The 20,543-nt window shown below is 37.2% G+C and overlaps 1 protein-coding gene across 16 annotated transcripts in view; it reads left to right on the top strand.

Annotated features, from left to right (window-relative positions):
- Nucleotides 1-20,543, top strand: part of VPS8 (VPS8 subunit of CORVET complex) — a 252,516-nt gene that overhangs the window by 37,722 nt on the left and 194,251 nt on the right. For all 16 annotated transcript variants that reach the window (XM_045037181.1, XM_045037182.1, XM_011286041.3 and 13 more), the window contains 6 exons: nt 2,408-2,475; nt 3,718-3,871; nt 3,969-4,028; nt 5,543-5,650; nt 9,283-9,363; nt 12,791-12,961. In XM_045037181.1, the coding sequence (XP_044893116.1) occupies nt 2,408-2,475; nt 3,718-3,871; nt 3,969-4,028; nt 5,543-5,650; nt 9,283-9,363; nt 12,791-12,961 (642 nt within the window). The remainder of the gene's footprint in view (nt 1-2,407; nt 2,476-3,717; nt 3,872-3,968; nt 4,029-5,542; nt 5,651-9,282; nt 9,364-12,790; nt 12,962-20,543) is intronic.

Genomic DNA, 20,543 nt, shown 5'->3' with positions numbered 1-20,543 from the left:
GCATCTGTTGGTTTATTTTCTTTCAGGCCTCTAAGGGAAAAGCATTAAGATTTGCATCTTGGCTTTCTCCTTACAATCTGAAAAAAATAAACCAACCTAGGTAACAGATTTCATTTATAAATACAATGTGAACTTTGGATTTTGTATGCTGTCAAGCCCATGTTCAGAAGCATAAAAGGTAAAGGACTGTAACTAGGGAAGTCTAAAATCAGATCTTCTAGATTTTAATCATGTACACATTTGGTTGCTTAGCTGAGCAGACCTCTCTTATCCATACATATGCTTTTTAAAGTCTGTAAGCATCTGGAGTTTATGTGTCTGCATCTAGGTTAGTTACATAAAAGTCTTTTGTGACAGAGCAGCATTGAAGCATTTAGTAACAACGAAAACAACCAGACCAGTAAAAGTAGAATTTCTCCTCTTTCTGAACATCATGGCAATTTTTCTTGACCTCCTTTCCTATGGTATGTGCCAACTTCTAAAATGTTATAGTTGTTTGTTTTTATGTCTTACATCCTTTAATAGATGAAGATTTTTGAAACTAGAATCTGTTTCTCATTTATTTTTGTGTTATGCATGGTAGCTGCTCAATAAATGTTTGCTTGAAGGAATAACTAATTGGTGGTGTTTGTAAAAGGATAGTCCATTTACAGCAAAAAGCAAAATCCTTGAGAGAAACAATAGGAAACAGAAGAGATACAGGCCGACAGGAAAGAGAGGAATACAGCCGAGGTGAAAAGCAAAGAAGTCAGGAGTACCTGGCTCAGTTGGCTGAGCATCCAACTCTTGATTTCAGCTCAGGTCATGATCTCACAATTTGTAAGATTGAGTCCCACATCAGGCTGTGTGCTGACAACATGGAGCCTGCTTGGGATTCTTTCTCTCCCTCTGTCTCTTTCCCTGTCCCATTCACACACGTAGGTGCACACGTGTTCTCCCCACCCCCGTCTCTCAGAATAAACTTAAAAGCACAGAAGTAGTAGCCATTGTTTTGCTTGAGATTGGACATTGCAGTAAGAAGTAGCAAGTGATGTATATGGTTGAATACTTCCTGGGTCTTGGATTGACAACGGCCATGTGTGCTTTAGTACTCTTACTCATTGTTCTCCAAACTTAACCCTGTGTACCATCAATAACAATTTGGGATTACATCCTTTATATATATATATATATATATATATATATTTTTTTTTTAAGAAATATTGTGAATGTACTACTGTACTAATATTTAAGTACATTACAAAACACATACATATAAGTAGAAGACTAATAAAACTGCAAGTTCAACTGCTTTTCCTACATTCCAGGTATATACCTCCCACTCTGGCAGTTGCTCAGCTAGGAGAGTTGAGAGCACAGGTGTGGGTCTTCTTTGTTATGGTTGTGTGTGGGGTTGAGGAAAAATAATTTTACAGTAGCCTCCGGTACCTCAACTGTCCCTGACTTAGAGGATGAAGACATGCGCTTTGGGATGGCTTACCAACCTATGGGGTTAGGGAGACTAGTTACTATAAATGACTCAGGTTACTCACTTTTGTATCATACAGCATTCATATTTACCATACCTCATAAGCCCTTAAGGCTGTCATTGTGAACATTATTCATTATTTTGGGTTTTCCAGAGTAGGTAATAATAACTGAAGCATACCCTGTCAAAGATAGGTGGAAGCACATTTTTGGTAGAGTTACATAAAAAGTTCAACTATTTTAAATGGGTTAATTCTTCAGTTATATAGAAAACATATTCAAATTTATTTCCCAAAGATAGCAAATATCTTTCACTGTGTCTTTGTTCTTGGAAACTAGACAACTGCAAATGTATCCAGTGTATCCTATTCAGTTTAATAGCATGTTAGAAAAAGTTAGCATTAAGAAACCAAGTGAAAACTTTAGGGCTTATATGAGTCATAGTTGTTTTTTTTTTAATTTTTTTTTTTTTACATTTATTTATTTTTGAGAAACAGAGTGAGACAAAGCGTGAACGGGGGAGGGGCAGAGAGAGAGGGAGACACAGAATCTGAAGCAGGCTCCAGGCTCTGAGCAAGCAGTCAGCACAGAGCCTGATGCGGGGCTTGAACCCACAAACTGTGAGATCATGACCTGAGCTGAAGTCGGGCACTCAACCGACTGAGCCACCCAGGTGCCCCTATGAGTCATAGTTTTTATTTTTCTTTTATCCTGATCAAAGGTGTTTTTACTTTTTTAAAGCCTCAGTTTTTTGAAGACAGTGAGTCATTTTTATTCTGAGTATTTAGGATGATGAGCTAAATCAAGTTTAGGTGATTTCAAATGCTATTGAATATGTTTGTTTTTAGATTTTTAAAATGTGAAAGTTTTTTCCCTTACCTTTTTGATACTTGACTGTTTGTTGAAAAATTTGTAAGAAATTAATTTCTTCTCTGTTTAGTTTACAGATGATCCAACTCTTGCAATTTGCAATGACAGCGGAGGCTCTGTTTTTGAATTGACATTTAAGTAAGAGACTAATGGACATTTGTTGAGAAATGAAATCAAAAGACTAACTCTGGTTTAATGACTTGAAGTTAAACATGAAGAGGTCTGGAAAACCCATGTGATTGAAAATAGGTTATGTCTGTATATTATCGTGACCTGGGAGGCATTTGGAGCTCCAGGCCTGGTGTCCCAAAATTCTATCTCAGTAGGTCTGAGTTGGGATGCTGAACTCTTCCCCAAGGAATTCATATGAGCTGTCAGGCTTAGGAAGCATAATTCTGGAGTATGTCACTAATTTTGGTTTAGGCTTCAGGTCTAGGTGATTATAACCCTAACAGACAGGTGTAGAAAGGTTTTTATTACCTTCGAATTGCCCTATTTCTCTTTAAGAGTAAAGACTGTTTGGATACATGGGAGAATAATTATAAGGCAGAGTTTTAAAAAAGAAGTAGAACATAAAATTCAATGTGTACTGTGTTTCCATAAGTTTTCAGAGTAAGGATTATGTTTCTTATATTTCTTATACTTTCTAACACTGCTAAGCACAAGGTAATTGCTTACAAAGTACTGTTAATTCTGCTAATATTTGTTGAGCATCTCCTATGGGTGGACATTGTTCTAGGCACCAGACTTGCAGCTGTGAACCAGACAGGGTTGCTCCTCTGATAGAACTTACTTTCTAGTTGGGGCTGGGGGGTAGGGATACAGACAATAAATGAACACATAAATGAGGTAAGTTCAGATAGTTATGAGTGCTGTGAAGAGAATAAGACCAGTCAGCTTGCTGGAGTGCACCTGAAGATAATTCAGGAAGGTGACACTTGAGCAAAGACCTGAATGATAATCTGGTCAACAAATGCAAAGAAGTGTTCTAGGCAGAGGGATGTTTGAGCACAAAGGCTTGAAGCAAGCGCAAATTTGGCTTGCTAGAACAATGGGAAGAAGGCAGTTGTGGCTGGAGCGTGACTTTGGCAGTAGTGGGAGAGCAGTGAAGGTAGGAGCCAGATCATACAGGAACTTTTACAAAATTGTAAAGAGTTTGGATTTTATTTTATGTACAGCGGCCGGGCATTGGGCTGTTTTTAGGAGAAGAGTGATAAATCTGACTTCTACATTACAGAGATTGTGCTGCTGTCTTACGGAGTTAGATTGTTGGAGGCAAGAATAGGAGTTAGGAGGCTACTGTAATAGTCCATGCTTGAGATGGTAGTGTCTTGAATCTCATTACTAAATCAATTCTGAATGTTTTGGTTACATTTGCAGGAGAGTGATGGGAGTGAGAACGTGTGAATCTAGGTGTCTGTTCAGTGGTTCCAAGGGTGAAGTTTGCTGTATTGAGCCTCTTCATTCTAAGCCTGAGTTGAAAGATCATCCTATCACACAGTTTTCCTTATTGGCCATGGCATCCTTAACAAAGGTCAGTGTGTTTAGAAGGTGAAACTCATAACTTTTAGAGGCTTTGAATACCCAAAATAGAAAATTATAAACATTAAAAATAAATTTTTCTTCTAAAGATACTGGTCATTGGATTGAAACCATCCTTGAAAGTGTGGATGACTTTTCCCTATGGACGGGTGAGTAAACCTCTCCATCTTATTAGCAAAAAGACCAATCCAGGAGGGGGAAAATGACTTGTATGTGGTGAATTTTGTGAGATTGTTAGAAAATGAGGTAGAATGGAAGTCACTGCTCCAAAGATCATTTGTCTGGACTTAACCTTCATGTGACCAAAGCAGCATAAACTGGTGACTAGAGCGGTGTTCTGGGATCATGAGACTTTTAATTTTCTACCTTTATTGTTTTAAGTTGTTCTCTCATAAACAGCTGCTGCTTTGCTACTGAACTACAGATAGAGAACACCCCATCGTAAGATCTAGCATAAATTGCTACTACTTGTGCTTTCTTTGGCTTCTGCCTAGTATTTTACTTTGGGGGATGATACTTCCCAGAATCGATTATGCATACCCCAGTTTCCTTTTCTTTTCCTGCTTGGTTGTTTTCAGAGAGTTGTGATCTTCCAGTGTATATGTGAGGAGAGGTATTGATAGGATGAGATGGAGAACGATGGTACAGAGCCAAGACTAATTGCAAACGCAGTGCCAATACTGAGGGAGATCACTCTTCTGTTTGTTTGTTGGTACTCTGTATCTCTGGGTCCCTGGGGAAGCAGATCTGCTCTTTCAGATGGTGCAGCTAGCTTAGATTGTCATTAACATTTCTTAAACCTAAGAAACCTAAGCTTCCCTGGCTAAGTGAGGTTTATCATGGTGGTATGTGTTTGCATCTTCCTAATGTCTTTTATCGTTTTTACCAATGTTAACATTTTCAAAAAAAGAAACAGAATTTTACATTGAACACCTGTATACCTACTATCTAAATTCTGTTATTGATAGCTTACTTTATTATATATTTAGCCATCTCTCTGTCCACCCATCACTTATTTTAAATGTATTTCCAACTGGGGCGCCTGGGTGGCGCAGTCGGTTAAGCGTCCGACTTCAGCCAGGTCACGATCTCGTGGTCGTGAGTTCGAGCCCCGCGTCAGGCTCTGGGCTGATGGCTCGGAGCCTGGAGCCTGTTTCCGATTCTGTGTCTCCCTCTCTCTCTGCCCCTCCCCCGTTCATGCTCTGTTTCTCTCTGTCCCAAAAAATAAATAAACGTTGAAAAAAAAAATTTTAAATGTATTTCCAACTAAATTGCAGAAGTAAACACTCTTTTGCCTAAATATGCAACATGCATTATTATGTGTAGCTAGAGTTGAATATTTGTTTCTCCTTTGGTGTAGAATTTACTTGCAATGAAACGCATACATCGTGAATATACATTTGCTGAACTTTAACAAATGTATATACTTTTGTAGCCCAAACCTCTGTCAAGATTAGCATCAACCCAGAAAGTACCCTCATGACGCCTCCCAGTCAGTTCCTGCTTCACTGGAATTGTAATGAGAAATTGGGAGATATTTTATCAAGGAACAGTAGTCAGATGCTGTTTTTAATTAATTTTCTCTTTTTCTTGCTGTCTGTTAACTGTGATGGTTTGTTGTTTTTTTTGTTTTTTTGTTTTTTTTGGCCTTCTCTTCACTTAGATGGATCCTTCCAGTGTTCCATTGCTGGCCTGGCACTTTGTGGCAGTACATAATTACGTGAATCCCATGCTTGCCTTCTGCAGAGGAGATGTTGTTCATTTTCTGTTGGTAAATCCTGATATGATACTAGATTTGTTAAAAAGTCTTTTATCATAATATTTTTTCCTGATTTACCAGTGATTTAATATTGATTGTGTCAAAGAAATATGCTATTATAATTCTTTGGAGAGAGAGTGATCATTTATTTTAATTTAGGGCTTTAGTGATTAACACAGAAAACAACTGATCACCTCAGCTCCATGCCCCTTCATGGTGTATTCCTCAGTTCCAACTCCTTTGACCAACAAATAATGGTTTATGTGTATGTATAAATATATGAATGTACATGTGTCTATTAAAGGCTTACCTATCTACATATGCTGTATTTATTAGACAACAGGTATCATTGGTCACGTTCTGTGTTCTCTACACTGATGGACATAGAAACAGTTGAAGGAAGTCTCAAACATTTCTTCTTTCACATAACTTCAAGTATTGTTTGAGAGGCAAAACCAGTATGCTCATTACTACTAGGGAGACCACTATGTTTAAGGATTCAGCTATGTGATGAGAACTAAAAGTTGATGTAAGTTCAGAGTATGGAGAGATTTGTATGGACTGGGTAGGCCCTGTTAAGACTCTATGAAGGATATATGGCCAATATCACAGGAGGGGTGGGTATGCATATTGGGAGAAATAAGATGAACTGAAGTTATAGAGGTAAGAATGTCTGCATAGTCTCTTCTTGGGTTTCCTAGCTCAGTGAAGCAAGGACATAACTGTTCACCTAGTTTCTCCAGCTAGAAACCTAGGGGTTGCCTTTCACTTCCCTTTCTCCTTTCATTTCTGCTTCTTCACTGCTTCCTTTTGACTCTGTCTCCAACATCTCCTGAATTTACTCCCTTTTTTTTTTTTTTTTTTTTACTCCCCCATGGCTGCTTCCCTAGCCTAAACCACTGACATTTCTTTTAGCTGTGGCTCTGGCAGAGCTTTCTAACCAGGTGCTAGCCTTGGTGTCTTTGCATATGCTCTCACCTCTGCCAGGGAAGCTATGTGCTTTATCCTACCTAAATAATGATTAACATTGTCTTCCCTGACTTCCTGAACTGTTCCCTGCTACGTACACCCATAAGACCTTCTGTGTTCTCCTTTGGTAATATTCAGCACTTTTAAAATTACATGTCTAATATTTTTCTTCATCATTAGAGTGAAAGCTCCATAAGTCTAAGGATTCCAGCAGTGAGGATAGTGCCTATATGTAGTCGATGCTTAATAAAAGTTTAATGAGAGTGAGAAACCTGTGGAAAATAAAGTTGAATATATGGTGTAGATTTTTATTCGGTGTGGCAAACAAAAGCCTGTGTACCAAATCTGGCCAACTGCTTGATTTTTTAAATAAAGTTTTATTGGAACACAGTCATGCCCATTTGATTATGTATTATTTGTGGCAGCTTTCACACTACAGTGGCAGGAATGAGCAGTAGTTACAGGACTGTATAGTCCACAGAACCTAGAATATTTATTACGTGGCCTTTTACAGAAAAAGTTTGGTGACCCCCTGATCTAGTTTACATAATTGGCCTAGATTGGTAATGAGGAGTTGTCACAGGTTCTTAGGTAATTAAAGAGATAAAGATGTGATTAAAGTGGTATTTTAGGAAGATCAATGTAGAAGTAGGAGAAAGAATAGATTATAGGTGGTAGCAGGTAAATGGAGGGTTTTGTTCTTGTGTCAAAGCAGGTGTGAGGTTTTTAGACCAGGATGCTTGGTTGCAGTGAGAGTTAGAGATGACATTTTAAAGGAAAGATGAAGCTTCTTATCTTACTGCATCTGGAAACTGAAGGACATGAATGAAACATTGTGATTCTGACTTTGCATTTTAGAAGCATGAACTGTTTGAAAGGTTAGGGTTACAGAGGATTTGAATGTATTGAGATAGAAGTGAAGGTGTGATTCTTAAGTGTTCTCTCAGGGAATGTCCTCTGGGCAGATGGCAATCCAGGTCTGCAGTGCAAGTGAGAATTTCAGAATAGAGATGTAGTTGAAGCTGTGAAGATCAAAAGCCAGAGCATACATAACCTTGGTGGGCACTCACAAGGGAAAGGAAAAAAAAAAAAAAAAAGTCAAGAAAGAATGTTCCAATAAAGGCACCCAGAGGTAGAAGGGGAAGTAAGATGGTATGGTGTCACACAGGAGACATAGGAAAGGTTTCTGGACCATGTCAGTTTCCGGGTAATAGCATTATTAAATAAAGATCAAGGGGGAAGACTGAAGATAAGAACACTGGATATGCAAATGTTCTTGATTAGAAACTTTTCAGAGGACTGAATATCAATGGAACGGAGGTGGAAGCCACAGTGTAGAGCCTTGTTAAAGAAATGGGTGTGTAGGAGAACAAATTCACATAATCATTGCATTTAGCCAAAAGAGGAAAGACAATGATTAAATGTCTGTAAGAAACAAATCAAGGAAAGGCTTTTTTGCTTTTGTTTTTTAATTTGAAGATAGAAAAGTCAGAAACATGTTGGATAGCAAAAGGAAAAGGGCCCTTTAAAGGGAGTGTGAATGAATATGCCAGCAAGGGAGGGGTAATATTAAACAGTGATGGAGGGGGTGGGATTTAGAGTGTATAGAAATGAAGGGATTTTCTTTAGCAAGGGCTCCAGTGAATCTTAGGAGAATAGGTAACGTTGGCATTATTGTTTGTTTGTTTGTTTGTTTGTTTGTGAAACACTTTCAGCATATGCCAAATAGGGAACAATTTGGTGCTTATTTTCATTTTTCAAAGGAGGAAACTGAGAAAGAGTAAGTGATTTGGCCCTCGGTCACACAGCTATAATAGTGGAGCTGAAACACATTCTCCTTCTGCTAGAGTATCATTTCTTACAGGGGAAGTGACTTAGTGAACCAAAGATAAGAGAACATGAAGGGCCTGCATTAAGAGGTCTCAGTTGTTAAGGTGTCTGGAGAGGTCAACACTGTAAGTGATTGGAGCAAAGAGACATTGGGGCTTAAAGGGAAAGAGAAATTGGGGCTTAAAGGGAAAGGAAGACATCTAGAACACTACTGTGGGAGAGTGTAAGAGAACCCAGGTTGGGTGGGATGTCATGCATTTCAGGAGGATTGGATTACTACTGTGTCTCTTTTTCAGTGCTCTGTCACCTTGGAGTAGAAATAGAGAAAGCAAATTATAAGGATGATTAAAGATTAGAGACTGTATGTACACATACGTAAATAAAATATTGACACTTGAGCTTCTCTTGGGAAATTTTGGGTCTATTTGAGCTGTAATAGCATACTTCAGAAAAGTCTAGTTTTGTCACAGCCTCCTTCTTGTTTGTTTTTTTTTTTTTAATGACCTGTTTGACTATCACGCCATGTTGTCAATCCCATTTTATGCTTAACTCTAGCTAAGTACAGTCACTGATGGGATGAAGTTAGTTTGTTCTGAATTATAGTAGAGTGAAAATACATGAAGTACTGACAACTAGACCACTGTCACATATGCCTTGGATTTCACTACAGATCATGGTGTGAATGTTTTTTTTCATTTGCATAATAGTTTCTGTAGTTGCCAATATTTCTGGGCTTATCCATAATGTGAATGGAAATCATTTTCTAGGTGGAGTATAATTAAGTACCTAAAAACAAGTCCCTCAAAAAGCAGCTGGTGTTTAGGTGGTTTTTATTTCATCATCAGGTGAAGAGAGATGAGTCTGGAGCAATACATGTTACTAAGCAAAAGCATCTTCACCTCTACTATGACCTCATCAACTTCACTGTGAGTATTATTCACATTGATGTGCCCCATTCATTTCATGTAATTGTTTTGAGTCCGTGGTGTATTTGAACTACCAGGATTTCTGTCATGAACCATGACCTTTAGGATTATGTAAAATATGGACAGAAGTGAAGTTCTGTTTATACTGAATGGAGTCTGAGTTTGGTATGATGCCATCATATTTTTAATTGCCTTTCAGCCTTATGTCCTGTTGAACACCGACAGGATTAGGAAAAGTTTTCTTTGATGTCCTGATTAGTTCAAAGGGGTGTTCAGAAGAATTTGGGTGGATTTCTTAAAGATCATTGCCTGCCTTTCTTGGAAAACACACTTTTGTACTTTTGGGCTTGTCCTAAGTGGTTCAGGAGTTTATGTAATTCTTTTTTCGTGGCTAAAAGCTTAGCAGAATTTTCTCTATACGACACCTCTCAGTCCTTCCTGAGCAACTTGTTGGTTTAAAAAAAGAGAGTGTGTCTTTTTTGTATCAAATTTTATCTTTTCTTTTTCAAATGGTGTGTCCATTTTGTAAGTAGTGTAATTATAATATTTCTAGGTTTCTATCATTAATCCTTTTGGCATATCAATATCCAGTGAAATATTCTATATATGCATGAATATAGGCAACCTTAGATAAGAGACGGTGCCTCATTTTTCTAATAAAACGGCTAAAAAAAGTTACTCCCCTAACTTGATGATATGTAACTTTTTAGGATATAGATGAAATGATCTTTTCTTTATAATATACAGTTTATTAATTTAGTTGCACATTGTCTTTTCATCTCACATATAGACTATAAATTTAGAAATAATACTTTTTTCCATACTCATTTCATAAAGTAATTTTGTTCAAGTTCTTCTCATGAATGTAAGACATCAGTGTCTTTGTCATCACCAGAGCCCCTATTGAATTATCTAACAGTTTCCTAGAATTCTTCATCATTACTTCTGTTTAAGATATTTGAGATATGGCACTTCTAAAATCTGTGTGTAATTCTGTCCCTGGAAAATTTTCCCTCGACCACAAGTAGCCATTCTCTGAATAGGAGGGCAGTAGGTGTTTTCATTTGTCCTGTGGCTTACCCATGATGCGACACTAACTGCATTGCTTTACAAGTTACCATTAAAAGGCTTGTTTACAACAATGTCAGCAGTTGCAGTCGTGAGGGTCTAATCTTTGAAATAATTGCTATGCCTGCTGACACTCTTTGTCATTCTCTCTGTTTTAACCAGGTGACCTGTGAAAGCATCTAATATGATGTGATTAAAATGACACTTTATTTCTATGGTCTTCTTTCCAAAAACCTATATAACTCGAGTCTACTCATGAGAAAAGCACTAGACAAATCCTGAATGAATTACATTCTAAAAAATACCTGACCAGTGCCCTTTAAAACTGTCAAAGTTGGGGCACCTGGGTGGCTCGGTTGAGCATCCAACTCTTGATTTTGGCTCAGATTATGATCCCAGGGTTGTGGGATCGAGCCCCACATCCGCTCCACAGAGTGTGGAGCCTGCTTGAGACTATGTCTCTCTCTCCCTCTGCTCCTCTCCCCTGTTTGTGTGCTCTCTCTCTCTAAAACAAAACAAAACAAAACTGTTAAAGTTATCGAAAACAAGGGAAGTATATAAAAAAAAAAAACTGTCATAGTCAAGAGGAGCCTAAGAAGATGTGACAACTAAATGTAATGCAGTTCCCTGAATGAGAGCCTGAGACAGAAAAGGGACATTAGATAAAAATGAAGGGACTCTGAATGAAGTATGGATCTCAGCTAAAACTATGTATCAATATTGATTTTGGCTACTGTACTGATACAAGAAATTAATAGTAGGGGAAACTGTGTGCGGGACCGTAAGAGAAATCTCTGTCCTGTCCTCAATTTTTCTGTAAATCTAAAACTGTAGTAAAAATAAAAAGTTTATTTTAAAAAACAGAATTGTGAACATGGCTAAAACTTAGCCAAATCTATTATTACTGTGATTTGTTTTCATATTTGATGCTGCAAAGAGTTCCAAACCTGTCTGTAAAAATTCAAATAAGATATTTTACAGATAAGTGGTAATCTGGATTCAGGTATTCTTTTTCTCCTGTATTCTGTGAAGATACCTAAGTAATTTTTGACTTGAATTACCTAGATGATGATCTTGCTTGTATTTGTGAAAGGAGCCTATCTTTATAAAAATCCAAACAAAGAAGATAGCAACACTGGTTCTGACTGATAAGTGGAATGGTAAATAAAGAACAGATGTATACCCTCCTTAAAAAAAAAGGATGATAAATATTTTTCAAAACTGATGATCTCTCTGTAAAATGTATGACCGTTAGATTTTTCTCCCTGTAAAAAATAAAAAAATAAAAACTAGCACTAAGGTTGTATAAGGCTAATAATGTGTCTTTCCTAAATGATACTTTGTTTTTTAAAATAATGAAGAGAGCACCTTGTAAGTGCTCTTTGTAAAGTCTTGAGTATCAAACTCCCTGTTGTGTGAGAGATAATTTTTGGGGGGGAACCAAAACAGAGAAACACCCTTCCCTTACAGTAGCCACTACACGGTGACAGAATGCATTTTCAGCATGTTAAAATGTATCCACTTTAACTTGGTTTTTTTATATGGCATTATGCAGATAATCTCTGATGACATGGAATAGGTCATATAAATAAAACAACATGAATGCCAGAGAGAGTGTAGGAGAAGCACTCTATTCTGGCTTATTTAGAATTCTAATTGAGCAGCTTTTAAAACTCCATTTATTTCCTGGGGAAGGATTGAAATTAAAAAAAAAAAATCATTTTGAAAATAAAAAATCTTATATAAAACCCAAGAAATTTATCAAAATGGCATCCTTCAGAAGATTTTTAATATTATTATTAAGTTATTCTAAAATTATAATAGTACTTATTAAAGAAAATTTGGAACATAGAGAAATAGAAATAGACTCTCCCATAATTGGTAGGGAGGTTTTAAAGGAAATGCATGTTTTAAACAGCTTCTGTTTTAAAACATATATAAACGCTAACAATCATTTGACCCCCTAGGTTTAGGAGGTTTGTTTGCCCTTTTTAAAAATTAATATCAGACACACAAGAAATGCATATTTTGTCATTTTCCTTAAGTCATTTGTGCCAGTGTACCTTATAATTGTACTGAAACTAACATATCCTGTAATATATCTGTTAAAGCTCTTAGTTACCTTTTTTAAATACTAGGAGTCATTTTAACACCGTGAGACTCAATACCGTGTTGTGCACTGTCACCCACCACAGTGTGGCCACTACTGTCACCAGAGTAGTTCTTGCTGTGATTGTTATCAAGTTACTGAATGGATAAAATCCTCAATGTAATTTAACCTGAGTGGCCAGGCTTCCTTTTTGTCTTGAATGATGTGGGATGGGCCTCACGTTTGTTTTGTGGTGTGCTTGATTTGCAGTGGATAAACTCACGTACAGTTGTGCTCTTGGACAGCGTGGAGAAGTTGCATGTGATCGATCGGCAGACTCAAGAGGAATTAGAAACAGTGGAGATCTCAGAAGTTCAGTTGGTCTATAACAGCAGCCATTTCAAATCCCTAGCCACCGGAGGAAATGTTAGCCAGGCACTGGTAAGGGCAATCCATTATCTTAGTACTGCTTTGATAAACTTGGTATTTTGTTGTTGTTTGTTTTAGAAATAGGAACTGAGGAGTTAGTTAGATGTTTCTTTAAAAGCCACTAGATTGAAGTGGATATGGGTGTGTTTATGACTCTTCAGGGATGTAAACTAAAACAGTAATTCCTGTTGTCTTCTATTAAAAAAATGTGACGAATATAATACCAAAGAATTTTAACTTTTATACTAAAATAATAAAATGAAATTGAAAATTTATGAGAAAGAAATTATAAAAGCAGAATATTTTAGGAAGTTTAATATGGTGGCAATAAGCCTGATAGATTTAAGGGCTGAATGACTGGAGACAGATAGCCTGTGAGGCTTTGGAAATATTTGGGTGATTGGTAAAGGCTTTAGCAGGTGTGGTGGCTGTGGGAACTAAAAGGTAAAGATGGCTCTGAGAGGAGGAAAGAAGGTTCTTTAGAAACAGGTATATGAAATGTAGGAGTCGAGAGAGAAGGAAGACACAGAAGTATGATCTTAGTGTTAATTTTACTGTATTTTAAGCAACCACAATGATAGCCTTTTGCTAAAGGCAGTTTTACACATGCAGTTTACAGTTAAATTTCTTTGAATTGTGATCTCTTGTTTCCAAAAGCAATAATTTCTAAGCAGGAAATTTAGAGGCTTTCCTGGTTAATTTCTTGGAAGAAAAAAGTAATGATGTTCATACTTAATGAGCATTTACTGTGTGATATGCAGCCATTGGTCACATCTCGCTGAGATATTAGGACTTCAGCGTTTAAAAAATATGTGAAAGGGTCTTCCATCCTCAGAATTTAGAAACGAAGAAAACCCAGACTAAGAAATGGTAATGCAGTAGAGTTCACTAAAGACTAATTATTATCCCACACTTACGTATTTTCTTGTGTTAGAATGGTTATTAAAAATGGTGTTTGACTTTGAACTTGTACTTTTGGCCAAGATGGATTAGTGGGCACTGGATTACTCTCCCGTATAGAAGAAAGAAAGAAAAAAAAAACTTTTCAAGATACTGGCTACCAGGTAGTGAAGGCCAGCAATCTCTGACAAAATGGGAAACAAATGACATGAGCCCTGTTATTATCCTAGCTTCTAGCCTAGAGAGAGTTTCTAGGCTGCAGCTCAGGGGTGAGGGACCCACTTGGAGTCCAAAGGACTCTATAAACTGAGACTGTGGAAGACTAAGGTGGGTTCAGTTTACAGGACAGTGTAGGACAGACAGCACCATACCTGTGGTTCCCTTTGGGTATTCAGCAGACAGTTGATCAACAGATACATATGACGGAACTCCAAGAAATATGTGATAGGTTTGGAAGGAACTGTATCCAGTGCTCGCACTGGCTTGTTTATACCAGCCAGAATGGAAAGCTTCATGATTTATAGGGCATTGGGTAGAATACTCAGGTTATATCTTGGTTCAGTAGTGGGTAATAATTAGGACCAGAATAAACACTGCTCTGGTCCCTACTACAGATCTTAAAAGCAAGACCAGAAAGAATCAAACTGTTTCCACATAACTTAACTACCTCACAAAACAAAGCACAAGAATATTTTTTTTGTAATGTTTTATTTATTTATTTTGAGAGGGAGAGTGAGTGTGAGCATGGAGGGGGCAGAGAGAATCCCAAGTAGGCTCTGCTCGGTTGGCACAGAGACTGACACTGGGCTCCATCTCACAAGCCACAAGATTGTGATCTGAGCCAAAATCAAGAGTAGGACGCTCAACCAACTGAGATACCCAGGGCCCCCCCAAAAGCACAGGAATATCAATAGGAAAACAGAAATGTCCAGAACCCAACAAGATAAAATTCACAGAGTCTGCCATTCAGTCAGAGATTACTAGGCATGTAAAGAAGAAGAGAAACACAATTTAGAGTGAGGAGACAAATCAATCAAAACTGACTTAGACCGGAAACAGATGTTAGAATTAGCAGACAAGGACATAACAGTTATTATAACTATAGTCCGTATATCCAAAAAGTTAAGTAGTGACATGAAAGATATTTAGAAAAGTACAAATCTAACTTCTAGAGATAAAAATTACAGTGCTTGAAATGAAAAATGCCCTGGATGAGATTAATGTTAGAGAGTAGACATTATAGGAACATTAGTGAACTTGAAGATAGAGCAATAGAATTTATCCAAAATGAAACACAGAAAAAATAATTAAAAAAAATAGTTGTGACCTGTGAGACACATTGAGTAGGCTAACATATGAGCAGTTGGAATCTCTGAAGAAAAGGAGAGGAGGGGCGCCTGATTAGCTCAGTCGGTTAAGCATCATATTTCAGCTCAGGTCATGATCTTGTGGTTTGTGGGTTTGAGCCCCATGTTGGGCTCTGTGCTGACAGCTCAGAGCCTGGAACCTGCTTCAGATTCTGTGTCTCCTTCTCTCTCTGTCCCTCCCCCACTTGTACTCTGTCTCTCTCTGTCTCTCAAAAATAAATTAAAATGTTTAAAAAAAAAAAAAAGAGGAAAAAAAATGGAAGAAGGAATGATCAAAAACTTTCCAAAACTATAAACACAAATTTTCAAGAAGCTCAGTGAACCCCGGACTTTAAGCTGTATTACAAAGCTGTAATCATCAAGACAGTATGGTACTGGCACAAGAACAGACACTCAGATCAATGGAACAGAATAGAGAACCCAGAAATGGACCCACAAACGTATGGTCAACTAATCTTTGACAAAGCAGGAAAGAATATCCAATAGAATAAAGACAGTGTCTCTTCAGCAAGTGGTGCTGGGAAAACTGGATAGTAACATGCAAAAGAATGAACCTGGGCCACTTTCTTACACCACATACAAAAATAAACTCAAAATGGATGAAAGACCTCAATGTAAGACAGGAAGCCATCAAAATCCTAGAGGAGAAAGCAGGCAAAAACCTCTTTGACCTTGGCTGCAGCAACTTCTTACTCAACACCTCTCCGGAGGCAAGGGAAACAAAAGCAAAAATGAACTATTAGGACCTCATCAAAATAAAAAGCTTCTGCACAGTGAAGGAAACAATCAGCAAAACTAAAAGGCAACCGACGGAATGGGAGAAGATATTTGCAAACAGCATATCAGATAAAGGGTTAGTATCCAAAATCTATAAAGAACTTATCAAACTCAACACCCAAAAAACAAATAATCCAGTGAAGAAATGGGCAAAAGACATCAATAGACCTACAGATGGCCAACCGACACATGAAAAAATGCTCAACATCACTCATCATCAGGGAAATGCAAATCAAAACCACAATGAGATACCACCTTACACCTGTCAGAATGGCTAATATTAACAACTCAGGCAATGACAGATGTTGGTGAGGATGTGGAGAAAGAGGATCTCTTTTGCATTGTTGGTGGGAATGCAAACTGGTGCAGCCATTCTGGAAAACACTGTGGAGGTTCCTCAAAGAATTGAAACTAGAACAACCCTACGACCCAGCAATTGCACTACTAGGCATTTATCCACGGGATACAGGTGTGCTGTTTCGAAGGGACACATGCACCCCCCCATGTTTATAGCAACACTGTCAACAATAGCCAAAGTATGGAATGTCCATCGATGGATGAATGGATGAAGAAGATGTGGTGTATATATATACAATGGAGTATTACTCAGCAATCAAAAAGAATGAAATCTTGCCATTTGCAACTACATGATGGAACTAGGGGATATTATGCTAAGCGAAATTAGTCAGAGAAAGACAAATATATGACTTCACTCATATGAGGATTTTAAGATACGAAACAGATGGACATAAGGAAGGGAAGCAAAAATATAAAACCTGGGAGGGGGACCGAAACATAAGAGACTCTCAAATATGGAGAACAAACAGAGGGTTGCTGGAGGGGTTGTGGGAGTGGGGGTTGGGCTAAATGGGTAAGGGGCATTAAGGAATCTACTCCTGAAATCATTGTTGCACTATATGCTAACTAACTTAGATGTAAATTAAAAAAATAAAATTAAAAAAAGCTCAGCAAACCCGAGCACAAGTAAAATAAAACCATATATAGATTGTTCAAAATAAGTAAAGAGAAAAATATTAAAGCAGCTAGAGAAGAAAGGCACATTAAATGCAGAAGAGCAACAGTAAGTATGAAAGCAGATTCCTCATCAGAAACACTTTGAGCCATCTCCAAAGATATATAGATGGTCAATAAGCATAGCCAAGATGCTCAGCGTTGTTAATCATTAAGGAAATGCATATCAAAACGCAATGAGATACTCACTTCATACCCACTAGGCCAGCTGTAACTAAAAACGTAGACAGTCATAAATATTGGTGAAGATAAGGAAAAAATGGGACTGTTATATGCTGCTGGTGGGAAATGGTACAGCTGCTGTGGAAAACATTGTGGCAGTTCCTCAAAATGTTAAACATATTCATGAGGATTCATTTGAGCAATTCTCCTAGGTATATACCCAAGAGAAGTGAAAATATGTCCACACAAACACTTGTTCGCAAATGTTCATGGCAGCATTATTCATAATAGCCAAAAAATGGAAACAGTCCAATGTCCACCACTTGGTAAGTGGATGAATAAAAAGTGACATAGTTGGGGCGCCTGGGTGGCTCAGTCAGTTAAGCGTCCGACTTCGGCTCAGGTCATGATCTCACGTTCCATGAGTTCGAGCCCCGCGTTGGGCTCTGTACTGACAGCTCAGAGCCTGGAGCCTGTTTCAGATTCTGTGTCTCCCTCTCTCTGACCCTCCCCCGTTCATGCTCTGTCTCTCTCTGTCTCAAAAATAAATAAACGTTAAAAAATTTAAAAAAAAAAAGTGACATAGCCATGTAATAGAATACTGTCCCACAATAAAAAGGATGAACTACTGACATGTGCTACAACATGGATGGATGAACCTTTTCAAAAACTATGTTAAGTGAAAGAAGCCATATGGAAAGATTGATTCTGGGAGATGTCCAGAAAAGCCAAGTTTACGGAGATAGATGTAGAGTAGTGGTTACTTGAGAGTGGGAGTGGGAATAAGGGTTGACTGGAAATGAATACAAGGGGTCTTTGTGGATTGATGGAAATGTTCTAAACTGGATTTTAGTGATGGTTGGGCAACTGTAAATGTATTAAAATTATTGAATTTTACATTTAATGAGTAAATTATGTGGTATATAAATTATACCTCAGCACTGTTATTTAACAAGAGCTATTGACTGTTTAAAACAAAAATAATGTAATGTTTATGATAATGTGGAAGTAGTGTGTATGATGAAAATACTGCATAGCAGGGAGTGGGGCATAGAAGTATATCATTATAAGGATTTACATTATACATCAAATAGTATGATATTACTTAAATGTAGATAGAGATGAGTTAAAGTTACATGTTGTAAACACTAGAGGAATCACTGAAAAAAAGATGTGTAACTAAATAAGTTAATAGTAGTGACAAAATGGAATGTTAAAAAATATTAAATTCAGTGAAGCCTAAAAAATAGGAACAGACAATACAAGTAGAAAAAACAGTTAATATGATCATCAATCTAAAGCCAACCATATCAATTACAGCAAGTGGAAATAGTCTAAAGATTTCAGTTAAAAGGTAGATTGTCAGACTGGATAAAGAAATTTAAGAACCAAATCTGTGCTGTGGACAAAACGCGTGAAGTACGAAGACCTAGATAAATTAAAAGATGATAGAAAAAGACATACCCTGCAAACTCTAATCATAATCACTAGATTTCAGAGTAGGAAATATTGTCGGAGATAAAGAGAAATTTCAAATTGGTAAAAAGAGGTTACAAGAAGATAAACCATCTTAAAGATTTAAGCACCCAATGTCAGACCTCCAATACATGTGAAGCAAACACTGACAGAATGGAAAGGAGAAACTGACAAACCACAATTACACAAAACTCCTTTCGGTCATTAATAGAATTAGTAGACAGAAAATCACTAAAGGTGTGGAAGACTTAGACACTATTGATTGACCAATTGACCTAAGTGACATTTACAGAATATTCCACCAAACAAAAGCAAGTTACAAACTTTTTTCAAGAGCACGTGGAGTATGCACCAACATAGGTTATATGATAAGCCATAAAACAAACTTTCATAAATTGTTGAAGGAATCATCAGAGTAAGTCTGGGAAGAACCCAAATATTTGGAATTAAAAAATTTTTTTTTTCAACGTTTATTTATTTTTGGGACAGAGAGAGACAGAGCATGAACGGGGGAGGGGCAGAGAGAGAGGGAGACACAGAATCGGAAACAGGCTCCAGGCTCTGAGCCATCAGCCCAGAGCCCAACGTGGGGCTCGAACTCACGGACCGCGAGATCGTGACCTGGCTGAAGTCGGACGCTTAACCGACTGCGCCACCCAGGCGCCCCCAAATATTTGGAATTTAAACCACACTTTTATAAATAACCCATGAGTCAAAGAAGAAATCTCAGAGGAAATTGGAATATATTTTAAACTGAATGAAAATGAAATTACAACATATCAAAATCTGGGGCCTACAGTTAAATCCGTTTTTAAGAGTAACTTACAGCATTAAATACGTGTATTAGGAAAGAAGAAAAATCTCAAATTAATGCCCTAAGCTTCTACCTTAATTAAGGAAATAGAGAAATACAACTTAGATTGAAGAAAGAAATAAAAAGGTGAACACAAATCAGTTAAATAGAAAATTGACAGACCTTAGAGAAAATCAAAGGAATCAAAAGCTGTTTCTTTAAAAGAGAAATAAAATTGATAAGCCTCTAGCGAGACTAATTAAGGAAAAGGGAAGACACAGTTACCAGTATCAGGAATGGAAGAGGTGTCATCACTGTAGAGAGTATAGATATTAAAAAGATAATGTGCATAATTTTATGCCAATGAATTCAACAACTTTAGGTGAAATGGAAAAATTCTTTGGAATGCACAGATTACCAAAGCTGACTCAAAAGCAATAGAAAGTCTAAGTCACTGTACATCAGTTAAAGAAATGATTGATTCTCTATAGAGAAGCCCCAGGCCCAGACAGCTTCACTGGTGAAGTGTGTCATATTTAAGGAAAAAAAAAAAACTGTACACAAAAATCTTTAAAAAATGGAGGAAAAGGGAGCATGTAACTCTTTTTATGAGATTAGATTGACTCTGATGATAAAATCAGACAAAGGTACTACAATAGAGAACACTACAGATTAATATCCTCATAAGCATAGAAGCAAAAATACTCAAAATATTAGCAAATAGAAACAAGCAATGTATAATAAGAGTACTAACATGAGCAAATGCTGTTTATCCAAGGCATGCAAGGGTGCTTAACATTCAAAATCAATATAATTTACCGTACTAGTTGATTGTAAAAGAAAAACCATAATATCATCTCAGAAGTAAGTATTTGACAAAGTTCAATAGTCATTGCTGAGAAAATTCACGGCAAACTGGGAATAGAAGGGAACTTTTTCAACCTGATGATCAAGGGCATCTACAAAATCTTAAAGCTAACATCATACTTAAAGTAGTATTGCCAAAAAACCCCCCAAAATCAAAGATGCTGATTCTGATCAAACATCTTCTAGAGAAAATATGGAAGACAGAGGAACATGTTAAAAG

Source organism: Felis catus, chromosome C2 (assembly GCF_018350175.1).
Source record: "Felis catus isolate Fca126 chromosome C2, F.catus_Fca126_mat1.0, whole genome shotgun sequence".
Classification (NCBI taxonomy): Eukaryota; Metazoa; Chordata; class Mammalia; order Carnivora; family Felidae; genus Felis; species Felis catus.
This window is presented reverse-complemented; position numbering and strand designations above follow the sequence as displayed.